The following is a 24,901-nucleotide window of genomic DNA, read 5'->3' as shown; positions in this document are numbered from 1 at the left end:
CAATGACAAAAAAAATAATTTCAATCACAATAATTTTGCAGGGTAACAGGTTTCCCACAATTTTTTTTCAGATGCAGTGATTGTTCAGTAGACTCGTAACAGCCTAACTTTTAGAAAGTTCAGAGACTAGACCTGTTCATGCTGTTGCATTTATTTGAATACAAATGCTATTGGCAGCAATAAACGTCATGAAGGAGCACAGTATCTCTGCAGTGGTACGTTCCTCTGATTTCCAGAAATAGCTGTCTTTTCTACCACATGTTAATAGTGAGGACTAATGGCCCTACAGTTATTGCCACAAAATCTGGATCATTAAGTCGGCCAGCTTTATTGGGCAATTTAGTAAGGTTTTTTTGCACATCATTAAGTTCAATTAACTGCTGTTAACTATTTACTTAATCAGTTGAATGCCTTTGAGTTCTGTCTGACCTTTTTATTTAAATTGCACTTAATTATAAATTGTATCGGCTTACACAACACAAAGTATATGCGAGCACGGTGAAGAGGAGTTTTATTGCTTTGCAGCATGTGTGGAATCAAATTATCACCCAAAGAGCAGAACCCCCCCCTCCCCATTTACCGAAATACATTTTTACACCTCATTGTACTTCCCTGTGGCTATTAATGCCACAGGAACAGTTGACCGAAGGTGTCAGTCTTTGTAGTGGCGAATTGAAAATTTTGGGCAGCTTTTGACCAACTATTTGCCAAAAACCCATGATAATTGTGTAAATGAAACACCAGTATAGGCTCATTGACTATTTCTATCCATAGAATGTATCTGACCAGCTGAGTTTCTTAGTCAATTCTTTGTTTAAATAATTATCTTTTTATATTGAGTTTGTGTAACACTGCCCTCATCAATTTGTTTGATTAGTGGTTCTGTGGTCCATCATTTTTAGTTAATAAATACTAGGTATAAGGGAAGATAATAAATGAGGTGACACTGCTTTATACAGCAGCTGTAAAACATGATTACTTGACAACACAGAAAATATACAAATCTATATTTTACCCTAAGCCAATGCAATTAAAATTTTCCCACATCTCTATCATCTCTTTCCCCCTCCCCCGCACGCTTCTCCTTGATATCAGTGTGGACAAATTAGAGAATGCAGAGCAGCTTTGGGGCTATAGACAGGGTTAAGTGAATAAATTCAATTATATTTCATAGACTGAGAGATTGAAAGGTTTTAATGTCCAGCTAGATGTGGTTGACCATGTACTGAAAGAAGACAACAGTAGGTTGGGCTTTATTGCAAGAGAATTTGAATGCAAGAAGAAAGAAGTCTTGCACCTATTCTGTGCATCTTGAGATTTTATCTGGAATAATTGTATGAGTTTTGATCTCTTTGCCTAAAGAGGCATAATCTTGTGACTTTAAACACAGCAGCAGTTCAGCAGTTGGACTCTGGGGATGACTGCTTTGATGTGAAGAGAGTTTAAAAGTTCAACTCAGTGAAACATGTAAATTTCTCATGGAACTTGACATGGTGGACACAAGGATGACTTTTCCCAGTCTGCTTAGTCTCAAAATAGGGTTTAGCTATTCAAGAAAGATGTTGCTTCAGATAGTACCTCAGTGATTTGGATTTCTCTGCCCAAGTCGTTCAATTTTAGATGTTAAGGCAAATGGGATTGGTGCAGGAAGACATGAAAGATCGACCTTTACTGCATTCACCAATGGTGGGGATAAATGCTTTATTGTTTCTAAAATTGTATCCTCTTAGACCAACATGCTTATTGTATATCATCTACAAAATGCACTACGTTTACTCACCTATGGTACATTAACTGCATCTCCTAAACTCTGTTTCTTCCACCAAGAAACACCAGAGCTTTAACTGCATGCAGTTTTGTGTTTGCCTTTAATTAACACACATTGCTTACTTGACCCCTCTTTGCCATTGGATCTCAATTCTATAATTCTTTACCAACTGCACTGTGGAGTATTTTTATCAGAAAGACAGTAGTGGTTCACCAGGTCAATAGAAATGGGTATTAGATGGTAGCTTTATTAGCGATGCCTAGGTTCTGATCATGTAATAGAAAAGTAGTAAAAATACACCTCAACTACAGAACACACAAATAGGAGATGCAGTGTGAGGATCAAAATATTTTAAAGAGCTGTCTTCTGTCCTAAACGACATCCTGCAAAATTAAGATCAACTTCATTAGTTGTAAATTCCTATCATTTGCTATGATTATTTAATGTTTGCATTTGACCATGCAATCTGTAAATATCTTTGGTTTCAATAATTCATTCGAGTAAATAAGGAATGAAAAGAACAAATGTTCAATAACTATTTTCTCTTTTGAGAAATTGTCAGTCCTCATTCAGGCTTAACTTTCACTTCATTGATAAAACTTCTATCACGTCCACAGCAAGAGGTTGGACGGCACAGTTATATTTTGTAACTGAACCAGAATGATAACAAATCGACTGAGAATAGCTCCTTAAAAACCTTTATCATGTCATATTTTGAGGAATAAAATGTTTATTTACTTGAGAGCAGAATGGGGACAGCTGCGAAAACCTTGAAATCCACCAATTGATGTACTGCAGAAATCAGGGAATAGAAACTGTGACAAAAGAGGAAACAACGTTTTATTTAAATTAATTCCATGGTTAATCAAAATAGTAGCTAAAACTAACACACTGCAAATGTAAAAAGCTTCAACACCTGAAAGTTTTGAGAAAGCAGATTTGGTTAATTACACGTAATTTTTGTTTTACAGATTGATTTGGTTTAACTTGCTGGAAAAATAATAGTGACTTACTAAACAAATTGTCATGGATAACAAACATTAATTGAGTTTGCTGAAATTGTACTGAAACAGTGTTATCACTTTTACTGAAAATTAATTATGCAAATATGTAAGAGATTTCAAGTGCAAAGATGAAGAGTATTAAATTCTCAGTGATACTGATTTTACTTATCAGTATTTGTCTTAATAGAAAATGTTACTTCCTGCAAGCCATGGATTTGTTATTATTTAAATTGGGTGTGTGAAGGTAATAGAATTCAAAATCTTCAAAACATATAAGTATGCTGTTGTGACATTTGTAGGTTTCAAATTTACTTTCCAGAAGGCCTATGGAGCTAATCAACAATTGGAATATTTTTAAGTTTGTAAGAATGGACAGTGAGTGCCATGTTTTCCACATGTATTGTTAAAATGTTTATGGTGGATTTTTTGATATTCATTTCCATACCTTTTGTCAACAGTAGCATATGTTGATCACGACACTCATGAGCCAAATGTCGATGTTCAGTGCAGTCAAGTACAATCTTTCATTTGGATGTTATTTATTAACTTTGGCCAGTATTACATTAACAGAAAGTACCTGCCTTTTTTCATATCCTTGCATGCATTCTATCTGGGAAAGATTTTTTATTTAAATTTATCACATTTTATGAAATCTTGTACTAAATGTGAAAATGTATACACATTTGCCTATTCAGTTTCAGTTTACAGGTACCAAGTATGATTGAGAAAAGGGTGTGAAGAGAGGCACAGATGTGAATCTGAAAGTAGCATCTCTGCTGGTCTGTCAGTCTTTGTTTCCTAGCACCGTGATTAACCTTCAGTCTTCATGGTTCAATAGCTCTCACCGATCAAGTTTAAACTTGGATGTATTAATGCAATTGTAATTCTTGGAAGAACAGTTGGTCGTTTGTTATGGGCTCTTTTTCCCTTCGATGTGGAGAAGTAATGTCGAAAGCCAAGTTATTTAACTGAATTAATGTAGCCAACGTATCTAAATTCAGCATTATCCAAGCCATCTTACTGAAAAAGAATTGTAAACCCTGCATGATTTTGAAGTATTCGTGAATTAAGGAAGTATTTACAATTTTCAAGAGGTGTATTGTTAAATGAGAGAAAAAGTATCAAGGCTGAGGGCAAAAAAAAACACTGCACTCGCTGCTTTATTGAAAGCTTGCATCTTGTGTTTTAAAAGTTCTAATATTACACATCTCTTAAATATATTTCCCTAAACCAAGGTAACAACAGAAAAACTGCTCCAGATGGATATTGCATCACTTTATGTGTGCCATGGCCATGTTTTTCAATTATATGAAACAAAACCCTTGGATACATCTTATTGATAAAATGCTCTAATAGTAGGTATTCAGGATGAAGGATAGTTTCAGGTCATTTTCCTTGATGGGGGTTTTGGGGAGCGAGAAGATGTGCTTTTTGGGTATTGAGGCCACATGCTGCTGAAGTGAATTTTACTGCAACATTGGGGAAAATAAACAAATTGCTAAATTGAATATTACAAGATTTGTTAAGACCAGTTTTGTTACATATCTTTGCTGTCTCTAAAACAGTTTAAAAACTTTCAGCTACATTTAAAAAAAAATTCTGTCAGCTTAGGCCACTGGATGGCCTCTGGATCAATTTAAATCAGCCCCAATCTTCTGAATGGCAAATGTGCTCGAGGGGCCAGCTGGTTCCTATTTCTTGTATTATTAAGAATCAGAAATTTAGTGTTTGAGCATTGATTTAGGGATGGCATGCCAACTCTGCTTCAAGGAGCTGCTCCATTATTTGAGGCACTGTCGTTCAGCTGAGATGCTAAACCATTCATTTTGTGTGGACTTAAAATATAATCTATTAGCAAAGAACTTTCCCAATGGTGAAACCAGAGTTTGTCCATTGCCAAAGACATGAAAAGGACAGACTAACTGGTCCTTTGATATGTTGCTCTTTGGATTTTGATATGCACAAATGAGCTACTGAATAATGATATTAAACCCTTCATAAGTAATTGATATAAAAATAAAAGCAGTGATTTTTAAAAAAAGCTACCAACAGTAAAGTCTTGATAATGACTTTGGTATGGCCCCATCATTGGATTTCTCCTGAGAGGCAGAAGAAGAGCTATATTTTCTAACAAAGTTGCTTTGATTTTTACAACTTGTATGTATCTCTAGAATTCAGTGACATTTAAAAAAAATTGTCCACAAGAAATAGGAGCTGAAATGTGCTTATTAGCCCATTGAGTCTGCCCTGCCATTCAATCATGAACTGATTTCCCCCCCCCCCCCACTCAGTCCCACTGCTAATCAAGAAACTGTCATTACTTAAGGTGGTATTTGAGTGGAGGAGAATAGGTTGGGAACCACTGTCCTAGATCCTCCCAGCATGGGAAACAGCCTTTCTATATCTACTAAGTCAATGCCTTTCAACATTTGAAGCTGGCTGAATGAGATCCCCAAAATTTCACTGAATGCAGGCCAAGAGCTGTCAAACATTCATTATATGATAACCATTTAATTCCCGGAATCATTCCTTGTTGACCTCCTCTCTTACATCAGCACATTCCCTCTTAAGGCACCTATGATGCCATATGTGCTCTGTGGTCAGTAAGGGATTACTTGGGGTATTGTGTGGGGGGGGGGGGGGGGGGAAGGATGAGAACCACTGTTCTAAACTAAGTCCTTCTGCAGCCTTCCTGTTTCCTCAACACTAGCTGCTCCTCCATATCTCCTGCAAACTTGGCCATAAAGCTATTCCTTCTATAATATAAATAATTGATAAACAACATTAAAAGAAGTAGCCTCAACACTGACCCCTGTGGAACACCAGTAGCAACTAGCAGCCAATCTGAATATGATGTGTGCTTCCTGCCAATCAGCCATGCTCTCCCATTCTTGTATGTTTCCTGTTATACTGTGGTTTCTTGTAGTAGCCTCATGTGGTACCTTGTCAAAGGCCTTCTGAAAATCCATGTACAGAGCATCCACTGCATCTCCTTTATCTACCTGCTTGTCACTTCTTGAAAGAATTCCAAAAGTTTTGTAACACAAGATTTTCCCTTGAATAAATCATGCTCCTTTTGGCCCATCTTGTCATGTGCCTCCAAGAACTCCATAACTTCATTCTTGACAACTGACTCCAACATAATTTCAACCACTGATGTCAGGCTAACTATAATTTTCTATTGACTCCTCCCTTGAATAGTGTGGTGACATTTGTGATTTTTCCAGTCTTTAGGAACCATGCCAGAATCTACTGCTTTGATTGGAGAAAGTGGAATGTCAAAAGAGATTATTGAGGGAGAGGACAAAATTCTGCCAACTGGAGGAGAGTGGTAGTGGAGGGGGACTGATTGGGTCTATTATAGAGGAAGAAACAGGGTTTTGAGGTCTTCTGTAAGGGGGAGGGAGGTGTATAGTGATTGGTTGTCCATAGTGAAGAGGGATTCTAATTCAGGGAACTGGAAGTTTAAGTGATGAAAGGCATGTGAAGTATTGTGGATGTAAGGAGGAGGGACTGGTTTGAAGGTGGGGGAGCATACAAATCAATTGAGATAAGCAGATACCAGTTTGGTGGGGCGGTGGCACGTGGAAATGACAGGTCTGCCAGGACAATTGGCATTGTGAAGATGAAGTTGTGAAGTGTGGAGTTGGGAAACAATTCGGTTGGATACTTCTGAATCTGAAGGGGTCATCTGTAGCATCCAGTGCTCCTGTTGTGGTCTACTCTATATCGGAGACACTGGTTGCAGACTAGGAGATCACTTTGTTCAGCACCATATCCCTGTCCACCACAATAGAGGGGATCTCCCAGTAGCAACCCATTTAGATTCCCTGGCCAATTCCCATTTAGATTCCCTGGCCCATTCTCATTCACTGCCAGACTAAGACCACCCACAAAGTGGAGGAACAACAGGGCACTTTTCATCCAGATGGCATTAATATTGACCAGTTTTTTTGTTAGCCCATCCCATTTCTCCTCTTCCCCTATCCCCATTTCTCCTCCCCATCCCCATTTCTTTCTTCTTGCTGTTTCTCTCCCTGTTTCCTTTCCTCCAGCTCTGCATTCAGAGCCATCTCCTCTCCCTCCCTCTGCTTTCCTCTTCTGTCCTCCTATCCATGTACAATTTTTTTTGCCTCTTGGCCTGTGCTCCTCTGCATGCCCTTTTTTCCCTTTTCCCCCAGCCTTTTTATTCAGGACCTGTTTTTTGCTCGTTCCTTGAAGAGCTCAGGTCTGAAATGATGGTTGTTTATCGTTACCTCCTTTGGACACGTATTGTACTAGCCTCCACATCCACCCATGGCTGTACATTCTAGGCAGCCGCCGGTCTCTATCTTTTTAAAAACTACCTCTGTCATCTCCCTGAAACTTGCACTCTTATGTGCTGTTATGCCTTGTAGATTTTGAGGTGTCAGGATGAGAGCTGTTTTTCATTGGACTATCAGCTTCAAACCTCCTCACAGTCAATGTATTCATGTGGCTAATTCAAGTTAGTTTCTTGTCAATGGCAACCCTCAAAATGTTGATGATGTCCTATGGTGAAGCTATTGAATTGCTACTCGTTGGTGATTAAACTCTAGAGTGGTTATTGCTTGCCACATAGGTTTTCTTGTTCATATCAATGGATGTTTTCATAATTCAAACCATTATGACATGAGGGTTAATATTACTTAAGTTCCTAAATATGAATGGTGTTTTCTCTATGAAAACTCTTGCAGTAGTTTTGCTAGGTTTTTAATGATAATTTCTAAAAATGTCCTTCATGAAATACTGTGATAGATCTCGAATGTACATAATTACGATAAAGTTTAATATTTTGGATTGTTATATTCTACCACCTTAATCTCTGACTGTATTCAAAGTTTAATTGCTTCATAGTTTTATTCTTTTGAACTCCCCCCCCCCCCCCCCCCAACCCCCTTCCAGTGCTGATTTTAAAATAATTCTCTTTTGTACCTTGTATTCATGTGGCCTCAATTTTTGGCAGATTAGAAATGCAGCAAGTTGCATCAGATCTTATCAACAGTAGAAATTTTCATTGAATCACTCTTGAGAGATATTCTCCAGGAGATCCAAGAGTTTACGTTTTTTGCCTTCAATTTCAAATCTGAACCATGACCCTGTATTTGCATATCGGTGCCCTTTCATAACATTGAAGGTTATTTTGAAAGGGTCGTTTCAGCTCTCCTATCATCTTCCTATGCTCATTAGCAGGTTGAGATATAATTAGCTTGAGGGTCATTCAGGTGTCTGACCTAAATGGTTCCCTGACAAAATTACTAGAATATATACCTCCTCTTCCATTCCACAACTATAATAGAAAGCACAGCTGGAAACATAATTACAGCACGGAGACAGGCCATTAGGCCCTTCTAGTCCGCACCGAACCAAACACCCCTTTCTAGTCCCACCTCCCTGCACAATGCCCATAACCCTCCATCTTCTTCTCATCCATATACCTGTCCAACCTTTTCTTAAATAATACAATTGACTCCGCCGCCACTTGTCAGGATAGTGAAAATAAATTGTTAATCTTCAAGAATTAAATTCACTTTGAAGAAAAAATAGAAGCCGAGGTAACCTCATGCCTGTTTCTGCATTCAATATGATTCTAGTTGATCTTTAATTTCACCACTTAATTTTTTCAAATACCTAGAAATTTCTCTTTAATAAATTTGGTGACAGAGCCTTTGCAGCCATGTGAAGCAGAGAATTCCAAACATCAATTCCATTCTGAAAGAATCAATTTCTTTGCCCTGAATTACTTATTTTAAGATTATGATCCCTTCTTTAAGACCCAAATCTTTTGCATTCAGAGGAATCCCTCATTCTTCAAGGACCCTTTTAAAATAAAATGCATATTTCAATTGGATCAGTAAACATTGGCAGAATTCTTATCTGAAGGTTTCCAAGTAATAGTGTTATTGCAGGCGACAGCCGAATGGATATTGGAGATGTATTTAATTATGGTACTCCAGAAACTGATCAAATCAAATGAAAAATATAACTAGGATGAATTTCCGAGTGAGTTGAGGATTTTTTTAGACCAGTATATTTAGCTGCCTAGTTTGGGCAATATTCAGTGTGAGACAATTAGTTAATCCTTCTCTCAATTGCTCCATTTCCATTGCAGCTGTTACCAAAATGAAGTCTTCCGTTCCAGATCTTCTGAGATGTCCTCCTTCATAAATTATGGTTTGCCCTCTATGGACATTAACTCAGGCCATTCTTGCTTCTTCACTATTATGCATCTACCCAGGGCATCTCCACCCCTTGACCCAACAAGGCTAGGATTTCCCTTGTCCTCACCTATCAGCCTTTTTCAGCCCACCAGCCTCTGCATGCAACATATTATCCTCTGCAGTTTTCTGCCACCTACATGATCCCACCACCAAGCACATCTTTCCCTCTCTCCTCTGTGACCCTCATCCACTCACCCCTTCCACCTTGCTCCTCGTGCCCCAAACAGTCCTTCCAAATGAAGCAATACTTGTGAATCTGCAGGGGCCATCTACTGCATCCGGTGCTCCCATTGTGGCTTCCTCTACATCAGAGAGACTGGACACAGACTGGGAGATCAATTAATTGATCATCTCTGCTGTAATAGGGAGGACCTCCCAGGTACCAATCATTTCAATTCCACCCCAACATGTCTGTCCTTTGCCAAACCGAGGCCACCTGCAAATTGGAGGAACACCACCTCATTTTTCATCTGGGACTCACCAACCAGATGGCATTAACATTGACTTCTCCAATTTCTATTAGGCCCTTCCACTATATCTCCGTTTCCCTATTACTCTGTCTCCTTTCCTCCAGCTCCCCACCCATTACCCCCCCATCACTTCTCTGTTTTTTTTCTCTTCTGCCCTCCCACCCATATCTTCCTATGACCTCTTGCCTATTAGTCTGTACTCCTCCCCCTACCACTTCCCTCCTCCCTGTAATGATTGTGTACTAGTAATAATCATAACTTCTGGAGAGAGTCAGAGATGAGTTACAGCTAAGAGTAGATTCAAAATGGATGTCTCGATGGGGTCATGAGTACTATAGTTAATAAAGTGTAGTTGTTATAAAATAAGCCAAATTTCTTTATTACAGTGAAAGAAACATCATATGGTACCAGGAGTGTGCAGAGTGAGAATCAGTCGATAGCAGCAGAAAACATGGAGAGTGTGTGATGATACCACTATATTACGATTGGTTACTATCTCTGTGTGTATGGTTGGCCCGCCTCCGTGCTGACTGAACCAGTAGCTCGTCCTCTGGGAACCCTCTAATAAAGGCTGTTACACCCTGACTCCTCCACCAATATAAGCTCTGGACTTGTCAAGCAACATGAGTGTACATTAAGTAATTAAAAGCCTATCGTTTTGGCAACTTCTAGTCTTTGAAGTTATTGCGCATCAATTTTAATTGCTTAATTATTTTTCCTCACTATGGACAAGTTGCTGGGGCTGGACAAACTTGAAATCCACCCGCCTGAAGCTTCGGCCAAGTTTGAGCTCTGGCTACACTGCTTCAACAAGTTCCTTCTGGCATCCAATCAGAAGAAGATAAACTGCATCTGCTATTCTCACGAGTCGGCCATCGGATGTACCTGATAGAGGCTGCACAACATTCACAGCACCCTTCGAAAAAGTGGAAGGTCATTACCTGGCTGGGATGAAAGATCTATGCACTTCCTGGCCATGCGGAAGCGGCAACCCAAGTAGCCGATCGACGAGTATATTCGGGCCCTGCATGAACTCAGATGAGGCTGCGGCTGCAGGGATGTAACTTATACCAATGAGCTCATCGGATTGGACTATATTCACCAGAAATCGTTGACTTAGCTAAAGTGCTAGAAATAACCATCAATGTAGACTCCTCTGGCAATGTGGCTGCCTCGTGGGGGACACAAGTGCCGCCATCTTGGGACATGGGACCCCAGGCCGGCGCTGTGCAGGCGTGTCTCGACCTCTCCTACATTGCCACCACCAAGCACACGAAGTGCTACTTCTGTGGCCAGCAGAAGCAGCACCAGAAGCACTACCCTGGCCGTGACATGATCTGTTCAGACTGCAGGAAGAAGGGGCACGATGCGAAAATCTGTAAGTCAAAGCTGCCTTCTTCCCCTTAGCAATGCCGCGTGTGAGGACAGCTGCCGTGAATTACGTCATTTCTGGCATCACTTCTGACTGAGTAACAACACTGTGTGCAAGCCATCTTGGCCAATGTCACTCCCGGCCACGAGCAACAATACTCTGTGTGTGTCATAGGGGCCTCCATCTCCAGTGCCATCTTACCAATCAGACAGCGACTCCATTCTAGTCTTGGTCACACCCGCCCATAGCAGCGATTGAGACAACGACGTGGAATTGGCCTCGGTCACGATCGACTAGAATAGCCATCACCACCTAACCCGTGTAATGATGGATATTGAGGTAAATGGTCATGCAACGAACTGCCTGTTTGATAGTGGGAGCACCGAGAGTTTTATACACCTCGACACGGTACAGAACTATTCCATCGTGGTGCACCCGGCAACCTACAGAACCTCCATGGCCTCGAAATCCATTGACCATGCATGGCAGGAAGTATAAAAACTTTAGACTTCTAATAATTCCACAGCTCTGCATGGCTGTGTTATTGGGGTTGGACTTCCAATGCCAGCTCAGAAGCGTCACCATAGAGTATGACGGGCCCCACCGCCTCCTCACTGTCCACGGGGGCCCCACCGCCTCCTCACTGTCCACACAAGCGCCAGTTCTTAAACCCTCCTCCTCCATCGCGGCCGACTTGCAGGCTGTCCACAATCTGGGTCTCCCCACCACCCAGCCCCTGTTCACCAACCTAACCCCAGACTGTAAGCCTATAGTTACCAAGAGCAGGCAATACAGTTATGGGCACAGAGCTTTCATCAAGTCAGAAGTGCAACGGCTTCTGACTGAGGGGATTATTGAGCACAAGTCCCTGAAGGGCTCAGGTGATAGTGGTCAAGAGTGGAGAGAAACACCATATGGTGATTGACTATAGCCAAACCATCAACCGTTTCACGCAGATGGATGCATGCCCCATTCCCCGCATTGCCGACATGGTGAATCAGATTGCCCAGCACCCAGCTTACCATCAGCTCCACAGGGGCTCGCCAGTACACTGCGTTCAAGGCAGATGGCCATCTGGTTCCACTTCCTACGGGTCCTGTTTGGGGTTGCAAATGGTTTCTCCGACTTTTAGAGGGAGATGTACTGAATGGTGACTGAGCATGGGCTCTGGGCCACATTCTCCTACTTAGACAATGTCACAATCTGTGGCCATGATCTGCAGGATGACCACGACAACTTGGCCAAATTCCTCCAAACAGCTAAAGTGTTGAACCTCACATAACAAAAACAAGTGTGTATTCCACGCTTCATGTCTGGCTATCCTCGGGTGCGCTGTGGAGCATGGAGTCATTAGCCCCAATCCCAACTGCATGTGCCCTCTGTTGAACTTTCACTGCCCCACAGCTTCAAGGCTCTAAAAAGGCGCCTGGGGTTCCCAATTTTACAGATAAGGCCTGGCCCCTGTTAAAAGCCACCTCTTTTCCCTGTCATCAGAGCCCCAGGAATCCTTCACCCACATCAAAATAGACATTGCCAAGGTGACCATGCATACCTTGAATAAATCTACCCTGTTTCAGATGGAGAGTGATGCCTCCAATTTTGCCCTGGCTGCCACTCTTAACCAAGCGGGCAGACCTGTAGCCTTTTTCTCCCGCACTTCAGGACCCTGAACTCTTGACAGCATTTGCTGAGGCAGTGCAACATTGGAGGCACTACCTGGCCAGGAAAAGATTTACCCTGCTGACTGACTAGCATGCAGTTGCTTTTGTGTCTAATAGTCAAGAGTGACAAGATTCTGAGGTGCTCTCCACCTACAACTATCAAATCTTATACTGGCCTGGGAAGCTCAACGAGCCTTCCGAAGCCTTGTGTCAGGAGACCTGTGCCAGCGTGCAGTCCTACTGACTACAAGCCCTCCATAATGACCTCTGCCACCCCGGGATTACCTGGCTTTTCCACTGTGTTAAAGCCCAAAACCTCCCCAACTCTATTGAAGTGTTGGGTTTGCGTGGAATGCAAACTGCCCTTTTACCGGCTGGACAAGTCATACCTGATAAAAACCACCCAACCTTCTGAATGCCTCAGTATGGATTTCAAGGGACCCCTACCCTCCACTAATCGTAATGTGTACTTAACGTCATTGAGGAGTATGACCACCACTACCATTGCCAAAGAACTGCGCAACATCTTTACCCTTTTTGGGTACCGAGCTACATTCACAGTGACCAGGGGTCATTCATGAGTGACGAGTTGTGTCAGTATCTGTTGACAATGGGTATTGCTACCAGAGGACCACTAATTACAACTCTTGAGGGAACTGCTAGGTAGAGTGAGAGAATGCCACTGTTTGGAAGGCAGTCCTACTAGCCTTGAAGTCAAAAGGCCTACCTGTCTCCCAGTGGCAGGAGGTCCTCCCTGAGGCACCACGCCATTAGATCCCTCCTGTGCACTGTCACCAATGCCACCCCACATGAAAGACTGCTTTCCTTCCCCAGGAAGTCCACATCGGGGATTACGCTGCTACCCTGGTTGATGTCCCCAGGACCATTCCTGCTCCAAAAGCTCACAAGGAGCCACATCTGATTCTCTGGTCGAAAGGGTCCATCTCCTCCATACAAACTCCCAATATGCCCACGTGGCATTCCCGGATGGGTGAGAGGATACTGTCTCCGTCCTGGACCTAGTGCGTGCAGGAGACCCCGAGACCACCTAGTACGATCTCCTCCCGTGATCACCGGTTATGTACCAGCCCCAAACCCTGCCCCAAATCAGCTGCCGGATGCCAAGACCACCAACATATATTACATCACCCAGGAACCGGCAGCTGACCCGCAGCTGCCACTACAGTGGTTGCAGTGACTGACAAAATCACTGGATCAACTGAACCTGTAAACACTAAACACACTTCTCCCCAGTTGGACCTTTTTTTTAAAAAAAAATAAATGGGGTGAATGTGATGGTACCACTGTATTATGATTGGTTACTATCTCTATGTATGGCTGGCCAGCCTCCCTCATGACTGTGCCAGTTGCTCCTTCCCTGGGAACCCCCTAATAAAGGCTGTTGCGCCCTGACTCCTCCCCCAGAATGAGCTCAGGACTTGAGCCAAGCAACATGAGTGTACATACAGTTTTAAGCAATTAAAAGCCTATTGTTTTGGCAACTTTTAGTCTTTGGAATAATTGATGGTACATCAGAGTGTAAAGGCTCCTAACGCTGTAAACTGGAAATGTCAACCATTAGTTGAGGTTGTTCAAACAATGATTTATGCTGTACCTGCAAACCATTGGACTCGATAGCAAACCTGTTTCATGGAAAATTGCACTGCTACTCACCGTGGTGGGAATTCAAGCACTAGAGGCTTTCAACACATTTGTTTATGCTGAGGCATCTGACCAGGGCAAGTTCAACAAGGTTATCGAAATGTTTGATGAACACTGTTCACCAAAGAAAAATGAAATGTTCAAGAGGTATGTGTTTCACTCGTGCACGCAGCATGGAGAGAACTTCACTAGGGAAGGTGCAAACAACCTCGCAGATATAATAGTGGACAGAGGACCTAGGGTAACGGAGGGACTGAAGGAAAGTCACATTAGGTAGAAAATGATGTTACGTAGACTGATGGGACTGAAGGCTGATGAATCTCCAGGGCTTGATGGTCTGCATCCCAGGGTACTTCAGGAGGTGGTTCTAGAAATTGTGATGTATTGGTAATCACTTTCCAACATTCTATAGATTCAGGATCAATTTCTGCCAGACTCAGAGATTCCATCACTTGGGACAAAAAAGGCTACTGTTCTTGCAGTGCAGGATCTTGAAGTAGATCCAAGATCCTACACTGTCAGAACAGAGGATGATCAAATACTGAGGAAGAACTGAAAGAGCCTGCTGAAAACACAAGGACACTGCAAGAACAGACAAACGCAGAGGGTCCAGCCTGCACAGCAACAGAGGAAACACCACCCGTGCTAGACAGTAGTAAACCAGCAGAGCCGACACAAGCAACTGTGCTAAAAAGATCCACACGTGTTATCAAAGCACCTGACAGCCCAAACCTCTCAAAGAAAGAGAACTGCACACTTTAAAATTTTGTGCTGTTGATGTTTGTGTTTATATTTGGTATGAACATTTAAATTGAAATGACTACTATATTAGTTGTCATGTTGTTAAACATCTCAAAGAAAGGGGATGTAATGATGGAGTACTAGCGATAATCCTGACCACTAGAGGGAGTCAGAAGTGAGTTGTTGCAATTGGGAGTAGATTCAAAATGGATGCCTCCACAAGGTTGTGAGCACTATAGCTAATAAAGTATAGTTGTTATAAAAAAATCCAAGTTTCTTAATTACAATAACAGAAATATCACACCCCTACTTTTTTGCTCACATCTACTATACCCTTGCATAATGTTAGTAATGGGGAGGGGGCAATGCTTGGTAATGTAAAAGAAGTGATAATAGGCCATGAAGAAAATATCAACAGGATTAGACAAAGCCAATGTGGATTAGTAAGAAAGATAATGTAAATGACAATTTACTAACTGCTCATGATATGTACTGAAGATTAATTAACAAGGGGTCAGTAATACTCATTTTGCAGTTTAAATTTTTCTTGGCCATTAATGTGCTTTTAATGTATTGTTGAGATATTGTGGCAAGATTTATTATTGTAACTTAACACTTATGGTTGAGGATTCACAAGTCAGAAGAGTTTTACCATGGATAGCAGAATAGCTTTGAAAAGATGATCAGAATTGGACAGACACCAATTGGAGGAAAAACCTGGTGGTTTGCATGATTTACAGAGTCTTAAAATTGAGAAAGTCTGCTTTGTTGTATGTTTTGGAGTTCCAGTATTTCTAATTCATGTTGAAATTCTAAGATTAAAAAAAAATTACATGGGGTTGTTGGATTAAAGTTTTGATCTTGGGTGCATTTATTTTTCTTGGTTCAAAGGCAATGGGAAATAATGTGATGTACACCCAAATGGGGTAAGTAGTGTTTTTCTGTACTTCCCATCCGTTCTCTATTTGAGCAATCTTAACTTTAAATATTTATTGATACACTTTACTGCTGTTGGATTATGGACAAATTTAGTTTTTGGCATTTAAAGGAAACTATACTACTCATGTTTACAATTTGATGTGTACTTGGTCAACAGAGGGAAATTACTTCTTAACAAACTTGAGAATTTTTGTATTTTTCAAACAAATGTTCAATGTGGTCAGATTAGGGAGATGACATGGATTGAGCAATCAGATGTGGATTTCACCTTTTGTCTAAAATAAAGTCAAATGTATAAAATATATTAGCATGGACATGTTGGTGAATGTTACATAAAGGATCTCTACAAAGAAAATATTAATACTATTTTTAACATAAAATGAAGTAAGTCATTGCAGAATTTGGAGATAAAGATTTTAAAACATAGAACAGTATGTCAAATAAGAGAGCCATTCAGATCCTACCCCATAATTTTTCTTTCTTTCATCTGTCTTATTTCTTTCTTGTCTTAGAGTCTCTTTAAGAAGGCTTTTAGTATGCTGGCCTTTATCGATCATTGCATGGAATATAGGAGTTGGGAGGTGATGTTGAGATTGTCTAAGACGTTGGTGCGGCCTCATTTGGAGGTCTGTGTGCAGTTCTGGTCGCCTAATTATAGGAAGGATATAAACAGAGTGGAGAGAGTGCAGAGAAAGTTGACCAGAATGTTGCCTGGGTTTAAGCATCTGGAGTATGGGGAGAGATTGGACAGATTGGGTCTTTATTCTTTGGAGCGTAGAAGGTTGAGAGGGGATTTGATAGAAGTATTTAAGATTATGAAAGGGATAGACAGAATGGATCTGGATAGACTATTTCCGTTAAGAGGAGGAAAGATTAAAACAAGAGGACATGAGTTAAGAATTAAGGGGCAGAAGTTTAGAGGTAACATGAGGGGGAACTTCTTGACTCAGAGAGTGGTAGCCGTGTGGAATGATCTTCCGGGAGAAATAGTGGCGGCGGAGTCAATTGTATTATTTAAGAAAAGGTTGGACAGGTCTATGGATGAGAAGAAGATGGAGGGTTATGGGCATTGTGCAGGGAGGTGGGACTAGAGAGGGGTGTTTGGTTCGGTGCGGACTAGAAGGGCCTAATGGCCTGTTTCCGTGCTGTAATTTTCATATTATTATCATGGTATCCATGCTGTCAATTTTAACTGCACGTGATCGACATCCTTCCATTTTTTTTGCCTGGTCATGTATCTGTCTAAATGCTTCATGAACCTCCCTATTGTATCTACTTCCATCACTTCTCCCAACAGTCCATTGCAGGCACCTATCACTAAAACAATATTTGCCATGCAAGTCTCCTTTAAACTTTCCCTCTCTCAGTTCTCTAGTATCTGACATTTCTACCCTGGGGGAAACAAATCTCTAACTCTTTGTAGCCCTCTTTGTAGCTCTCAGACTTTGACCTACTTCTATCAGGTTGCCCCTCATAGAACAATATAGCGCAGTACAGGCCCTTTGGGCCTTGAAGTTGTGCTGACCCAAATATTCCTTTTAAAAAAAAAAGTACTAAACCCTTCCTACCCCATAATTTTTCTTTCTTTCATCTGTCTTATTTCTTTCTTGTCTCAGAGTCTCTTTAATGGCCCTAATGCTTCAGCCTCCACTACCATCACCGGCAAGGGATTCCAGGCACCCACAAATCTCTCTATATTAAAAAAAATCCCTGATATCTCCCTTAAACTTCCTTCCCTTCACTTTATGCAGATGTCCTGTGGTGTTTGTTGATCTTGCTCTGGGAAATGGGTGCTGGCTGTCCACCTTGACTATGCGTCTCATAATCTTGTAGACCTCTATCAAGTCTCCTCTCATCCTTCTATGTTCCAAAGCAAAAAGTCCCAGCTCTGCTAACCTTGCCTCAGAAGACTTGTTTCCCAGTCCAGGCAACATCCTGATAAAATCTTCTCTACACCCTCTCCATAGCTTCCACATCCTTCCTATAATAAGGTGAGCAGAACTGAACACAATAAGTGTGGTCTTACCAGAGATTCGTAGAGTTGCCACATGACCTCTCTACCCCTGAACTCAATCCCTCTATTAATAAAGCCTAGCATCCCATAGGCTTTAACTATCCTATCAACCCGTGTTACGACCTTGAGGGATGTATGGATTTGAACCCCAGTGTCCCTCTTCATCCACACTCTTAAGTAACCGATCATTAACCCTGTTCTCTTCTAGATTGTCCTTCCAAAATGCATCACCTCTCACTTACCTAGATTAAACTCCATCTGTCACTTTTCTGCCCAACTCTGCATCCTGTATATATCCTCTTGTAACCTTCAACAATTTTTTTTGAATATTTTGAATTTTAAAAAACCATAAAACATTGATTATAATAAATTCATATACAAAAAAATATAAGTCAACCCTCCCTCTCCATCCCCATTATTACCTACCCTCCTCCCCCTCTATCTACCCACTAAAAAGAAAGAAGACCATCATATACAAATATTCAACTATTCAGCTGTGAAAACCAAGACACCACACTGGAACCGATTGAGAGATCAAATGTTCAAACCAAGAATTTTTAAGTATTGGCTCCATACTTTTACAAAAAATTGTATTTATCCCTCAAATTATATGTTATCTTTTCAAGAGGGATACAAGATTTCATATCAGTATGCCATCTTTGCATACCTAAAACTAAGTCAGATTTCCAAGTAATTGCCAAACATTTCTTTGATACAGCCAAAGCTAAACGTCTCCTAATAAAAACAACATTGGATCAAACAGAAGTTCAACTTTAATACTTTTTGCAAAAATAATTTCACTTGTATCCAAAAGGTCTTAACTTTAGAGCCTCTGTCGAATGAAAAAAAAGTACCTATCTCTTCACCACATCTAAAGCATAAATCTGAAAAAATTAAATTAAATCTCGTTAACTTTTGAGTGGTTAAGTATAATTGATCTTCAGCTCCATCCACAACTCCTCCAACCTTTGAGTCATCAGCAAAACTTTCTGACCCATCCTTCCTCCTCTTCATCCAGGTCATTTATAAAAATCATAAAGAGCAGGGGTCCTAGAACAGATCCCAGAACAGACTCAGGGGTCCTAGAACAGATCCTTGCAGGACTCCACTAGTCACTGACCTCCAGGCAGAATACTTTCCTTCCACTACAAATCTGCTTTCTTCCTGAAGCCAATTTTTTAATCCACCCATGCAACGTTCCACTGATCCTGTGCCTTTTGACTTCCTGGATGAATCTCTCATGGAGGACCTTGTCAAATGCCTTGCTAAAATCCATGTAGACCACATCTACTGCTACAGAGAAAACAACAATCCCAAGTTTGTCCTTGTAGCTAGTATAGGAACCTTCTAATCTAAGGGTCCCCAAACCTTTTCGTCCGTTGACCCCTTCATGGAATACTTGATCCTTCATCGAACCCCAGGTATGGAATCCCGGCACAGGACATGGGGTGGTGATATATTGGATTGGGGGGGGGGGGAAGGTGGTGGGGGCACTGGACGGGGGGTGGCACTACCAAAGGTACAAAGTACACTTGCATCTTCTATCAACTTATTCAGAGGCCGAAGCCAAATACAACATGGTAGCCACCAAGGCACGCTCTTGCAAAAGATTGATCACCACTGCTATAGATGCTGTTGATCGCCCCTGCTTTCCACCGCAGAAGTTCAATCATTATCCCCCCACTCTCCCCTGGCATTATCGATCTTCTCCCGCCCCCCGCCCTTCGTCCCCTGGCATTTATCAACCCCTTGGATAGTCCCATCGACCACTTTGGTGACCCCAACTCTAATCAAAGCAAAATTCTGATGAACCTCTTCCACACCCTCTCCACAGTTCCATATAGTTCCTGGGATGCGGTGATCAAAATACTCTATGTAGCTTCACCAGATACGTATAGCTGCAACATGACTTTCCTATGTTTATACTCAATGTCTTAACTGATGAAGACCAGCATGCTTTATGCCACATTCATCACCCTAGCTATGTGTTTGCCACTTTCAGGGAGCTATGGATTTGTACCCCCAGGATTCCTCTGTACATCAGTGTTTCTGAGGGTCCTGCATTTACTGTATATTTTTCTGTTGCACTTGACCACCCAAAGTGCAATATCTCACATTTGTCCAGATTAATTTCCATCTGCTAATCCCCTTTCAGTACTTCCAACTGGTCCTATATCCTGCTAATGCTTTGACAACCTTTTTCGCTATCTACAACTTCACCAATTTTTGTGTTGTCTGCATACTTAATCAGCCACCCTACATTTACATACTGAATATATATATACATTACAAATACCAAGGACACAGCTTTGATCCTTGTGAAACACCACTGGTCGTAGACTCTCAATCAGGTTAACAATTATCCACTTGTACAGAACTCCGGAGATCCCACATGCCAGAATGTTCTTGCCTCCATGAGAAACCTTGTCAAAAGCTTTACTAAATTCCATGTATAAAAACCCACTGCTCAACGTTCCTCAATATCTTTGTTAATTTTTCAAATAACTCGATCAAGGTGCAACTTCCCAGTACAAAATCGTTCTGATCATCCCCTAATGTCTATGCTTTTCCAGGTGCAACTAATTCCTAACCCTAAGAATGTTCTAATATTGGCTATTTCCCAGTCCTCTGGGATCTCACCTGGAGCTAAATTTTGTTTTATTTATTTCACAGGATTTTATCCAAGCAGACCAAAGTCACTAAAAGTTCTTATCAACCCATATAGTCACAAAAAGGAAGCTAAACAAGTCTACTATGAACACGTTGCTCCTCTTTTCAAACTAGCTGACATCAAGACAGACGTCACCAGTAAGTTAACCGGATTATCATGTGTGATCTGCATGGCTAGAATTTAATGTTTTGTTTCGGCGATGTGAGATAATCATGAACTCTGGCTGAATGTAACAAGAATGGATTTTCTGCATTGATGACAGAAGAATTATACATTTTTAAAAATTAAAAAAAAGTACACCTGCAAAATGTTTATAGCATCATCAACATCAGGGGATGTGTTTCATTAATTGATCATGTCCTGTTGCAAAGTATTTAAACACGCAGGAGACGCAAAATGCTGAGGTTTATCTTCTCATTCATGGTATCCTCCTGGTAACTTCCCTGAATCTTTCTACAACCATTTTTGATGTGTGAAAGTCCTTAAAGAAGTAATAACCTAGAACAATTATTAGTGCTAAACTGAATTTGTTTTATAAATTCATGCATACACTCTCGGTGATCTTTAAAATAGTGATGGGTGCTGTCTGAATTAAGTTTTATGTATTGCCTTTATTGGAGCTTTGGCATTCATCAACAGTATCCCAGGTTGGACATGAGAAGAAGATGGAGGGTTATGGGCATTGTGCAGGGAGGTGGGACTAGAAAGGAGTGTTTGGTTCGGTGCGGACTAGAAGGGCCGAATGGCCTGTTTCCGTGCTGTAATTGTTATGTTATTCCCACCTCACCCATGTTTGTGGTGCACAAATGATATCATCTATTGAGTGCTTCAAGTGAGTAGTCGATCTGGAGAACATAGAACATGTTGCCAGTTTTCTCAAATATTCTCCTCATCCCAAACACTATCCCCTCTGATATCCCACCACTGCCGCTCGGACTTGGGGGTCGAGAGATCAAATGGCACAAGTAGTGGTGCTGCCAACAGAGGGAGTGATGAAATCTGTTGGCTGATCTGTCTGAAGGAGATATAAATGGAAGAAGATGAATGAGAGGAGAAGAAGCTGAAAGTGGTGGGGGGTGGGGGGGGGGGGGTGTACAAAACATTAGTCGCTAAAATAAAAGGATGTAGTAAATACTCAGTAGTTCCAGCAACATTTATGGAGAGAGAAAAAAAAGTTAATCTTACTCGTTGAGCATATTTCAATTTGTAGGGAGTTATAAAAGAACCTGGGAAATCTATTTGTCTGATATTATTGAATTCAGAGTTTAACCTTAATGGCTCGAACATGCCTTGTTTGAAGTTGCGATGATATTTCTTGACCTTGGATGGATCAAGGTCAGAAAGGGAGTAACAGTTTGATGGAGAGCTACAGTGATTCAGCAAGAGCAAATCCTTAAAAGAAACAAAAAGATTTTTGGTTGTGGTCAACTGGGAGTTACACCAGCAATATTTTTTGGGAGGGGGTGGAGGGGAGAACTATTGCAAGAGGCTCTGGTCATACAAAAGTTATTATCAGGCTAGGTAATAAAATTGTCCTGAATAATCGGCAGTAGTGCCTTTCAAGAAATGCTAGTTTAGCTGCTTACAACTCAGTTTTGACTGTGTGGTTTTTCCACTTAATTTAAAACCATTTAATCATATACCTGGATGTAGCTTGGGCATTGATTTAAATATTAAATCTTCAATAGAGTTGGAGTTAAAGCATTATCTCATATTTTTAAGGTTAGCATGAAAACTAACAGGTGGGTCTGCATGCACAATTGCTGTTGGGTTTTTTTAAAATCTGCCTATATTCATTCAATTAAAGGCAAATGAAAAGTGCCAGCACAGCTATTAAATTCTACTGATACCCTTGTTTTTGCCTAATTTATGCAGTATTCAATTAGTGTATCTCTCTGCATACTAATTTATGTTTGCAGGTTTAAAGGCACATTACAAGGAATGGATTTTTCTCTTTCATTCCAATGCAAAGAAATGTTTAAAAAAAAAACGAGCAAGTTAAATGAATTGAAAAATATATTTTTAATTTTAAGTTATATTTTGTTTAAAGTAGCGTGCAGTCATCAGTATTTAAAATTTTGTTTTGAATATGTGATCCTTCTTAGATATTGGATATTCAAGAATATCAGCTCCGCATATTGCAGAGGTCATTGTTTTTTTGTGTCCTAATCCATTTCATTTAAGTGTTCACTGCTCCCCCTACAGTTGTATTGAATATTTACACTGGAATATTTTGCAGTTATTTGGTGATACGGATGGACTTGTTGGCAATTAAATACAAAATGGAGTTTGCCAGTTAATTGTGTAATGCAAAAAAAAAAATATTGCTAGCCCAGCACACTGCAGCTTTAAGATGAGGGGGAATTTATATTAAGTGTATTTCCTGGGGAGAAGGTGTTATAAACTGCAACTGTTAAATCCTTTTAAATAATATTAGACAAATGTAATATATGACCAGAAGCACACTGGTACCGACCGGGAAACAGACAAGCATGAAAGATTTCGATGCACATTCTTACACAAAAAAATCCATCTGCAAGTGTCATGTCAGTCATTGGAAATCTTTGATGGAGAGATGCAGCTGGGCTGTCTCTTCTGGCAAAGCTGCCCTAGGAAATGCTAAATGTAGTTATGATGCTTAGTGCCATCTGCAGCATGCCAGCTCATCCCCTTCTTCATTGGCATTTAGAATGCCACATAGGGCATAAGCAGTAGAGATGGCAATGTGGAATGACAGACTTGGATCCTCTGGAGACTGTAGACTCTGGTGTGCAGCTTTGCCACCTTCCCTCTGCTTTCATTTGATGTTGCTGGTATCTTCCCAAACATCATACTTTTGCAATCTTAAAAAATTCTTTAATTATAAGATAAAAATTTGAAGGTAAAACTGATCAAAATCAAATCAGTGTGGAAAAGATTAAAAAAATTAATTCTATTGAGGCAAACTCAATTTTGTTAAGATCGGTATTGTCTTGGCATCTGATAATGTGTGTTCATTGCTTTTTTACTTCATTATAAAATAGACTTTTTAGTAAAATTTGCCTTTTGTAGCCTTGCCATATGTTCGTACAAATGGCAACCACATTTAGCAGTCCCAATTTTTTCTTTAAAAGGTAGTTTCAAATCTTTTGATAATTTCATTTTTATGACTGACCTTAATGTTTTTTTTGTAGTTACACAGTACGAAGGACATGGATTTTCAGTTCTCAAGGAATGTGATATTCAAGAATTTGATGGGTATGTTCTCTTTGCAAGACTGCTATCAAAATATTTATTGAACTTCGTCACTGAGTTTTGCTTGAAAATAACTTCTTCAAAAGCCTTTTCATGATGTGTCAGCAAGGACACAGCTGAATGATAATCTGATGTTTGCAATTTCAAGTAACGAGTCTATGAGCCGAAAAACACATCATGTATTGTCAGAGCAGGTGTGAGTTGAATTACCTGTTCTGCAAGCATTGAAGAACTGTTTTCATGCAAAGGACTGCTGATGTAGAGTAGCCATTTTCAATGAGGACCCCGGGGGCCACAACACATTTAAGTAAAGGCTTTGTTTTCTAACACCTTGCAAAATATTTAAAAAATGTTTTTACGTAGTTGGTCGGAGAGAAGTGCGGAAGAAAGCAAACTTGACTTCTTTGCAGGGAAGAGGCGCCATAAACTTTGGGAAGAGTCCTATGGGGGCCATAGCTGGAAAAAAAAGGTTGAGAATGGCTAGTGTTGAGGCTGGAACCAAGGTCATGTCAATGAAAGTGAGATCTCTATGAACCTTTTCTGCCCTTATATACGAGCTTCATTATTCTAAATAAAGCTGACTACCTAACGTATTATCAATCTCTGTCAGTGAACAGGAAGTAAAGAAACTAATTTTTCTGACAACAATGCTTACACCTTTAATGTATTCTCCTAATAGTCTGTTCCAATACAGATTTATCAGATTATACTGAATGGTACATCAGGGTTCAACTAAATGGAAATTAAATAAAAGCAATTTAATGGTTTTTTTTGATTACTTTAATTTGTAGTTGTCATAACGACCCTGCTATTCCATGCACTCTTGGAAATTGTATATGTTGGAGTACCTTCGGAAGAGGTAGAGAAAAAGGAAATGAAGGGTAGATGAACTGATAATTTGTTGGAAGAAGGCAGTTGAGAGAAAAGAAAATCTTGGCTTTGAAAATGAAGTATAACCACTTTGGGTGCAGCAAGTGCAGAAGGCATTAGGGCAAAGAAATCACCAATAATAATAATATAGAGGATGAATTTGTGGAGTCTAAAAGTGATAGTTTACTGGATTTGGGGTTGATAAAACAACAAGGTCATAATTTTACTAAAATTGGACATGTCTGCAGAGCATTTT

The 24,901-nt window shown here is 40.5% G+C and overlaps 1 protein-coding gene across 1 annotated transcript in view; it reads left to right on the top strand.

Moving 5' to 3' along the window:
* The window catches only part of cerkl (CERK like autophagy regulator), a 171,551-nt gene that overhangs the window by 54,885 nt on the left and 91,765 nt on the right, over positions 1 to 24,901 (top strand). The window contains exons 4-5 of the mRNA XM_069936236.1: positions 20,544 to 20,678; positions 23,715 to 23,778. Of these exons, the coding sequence (XP_069792337.1) occupies positions 20,544 to 20,678; positions 23,715 to 23,778 (199 nt within the window). The remainder of the gene's footprint in view (positions 1 to 20,543; positions 20,679 to 23,714; positions 23,779 to 24,901) is intronic.

This window comes from Narcine bancroftii, chromosome 4, assembly GCF_036971445.1.
Source record: "Narcine bancroftii isolate sNarBan1 chromosome 4, sNarBan1.hap1, whole genome shotgun sequence".
Lineage (NCBI taxonomy): Eukaryota > Metazoa > Chordata > Chondrichthyes > Torpediniformes > Narcinidae > Narcine > Narcine bancroftii.
Note: the sequence above shows the minus strand (reverse complement) of the source record. Positions and strands in the feature narration are given on the sequence as shown.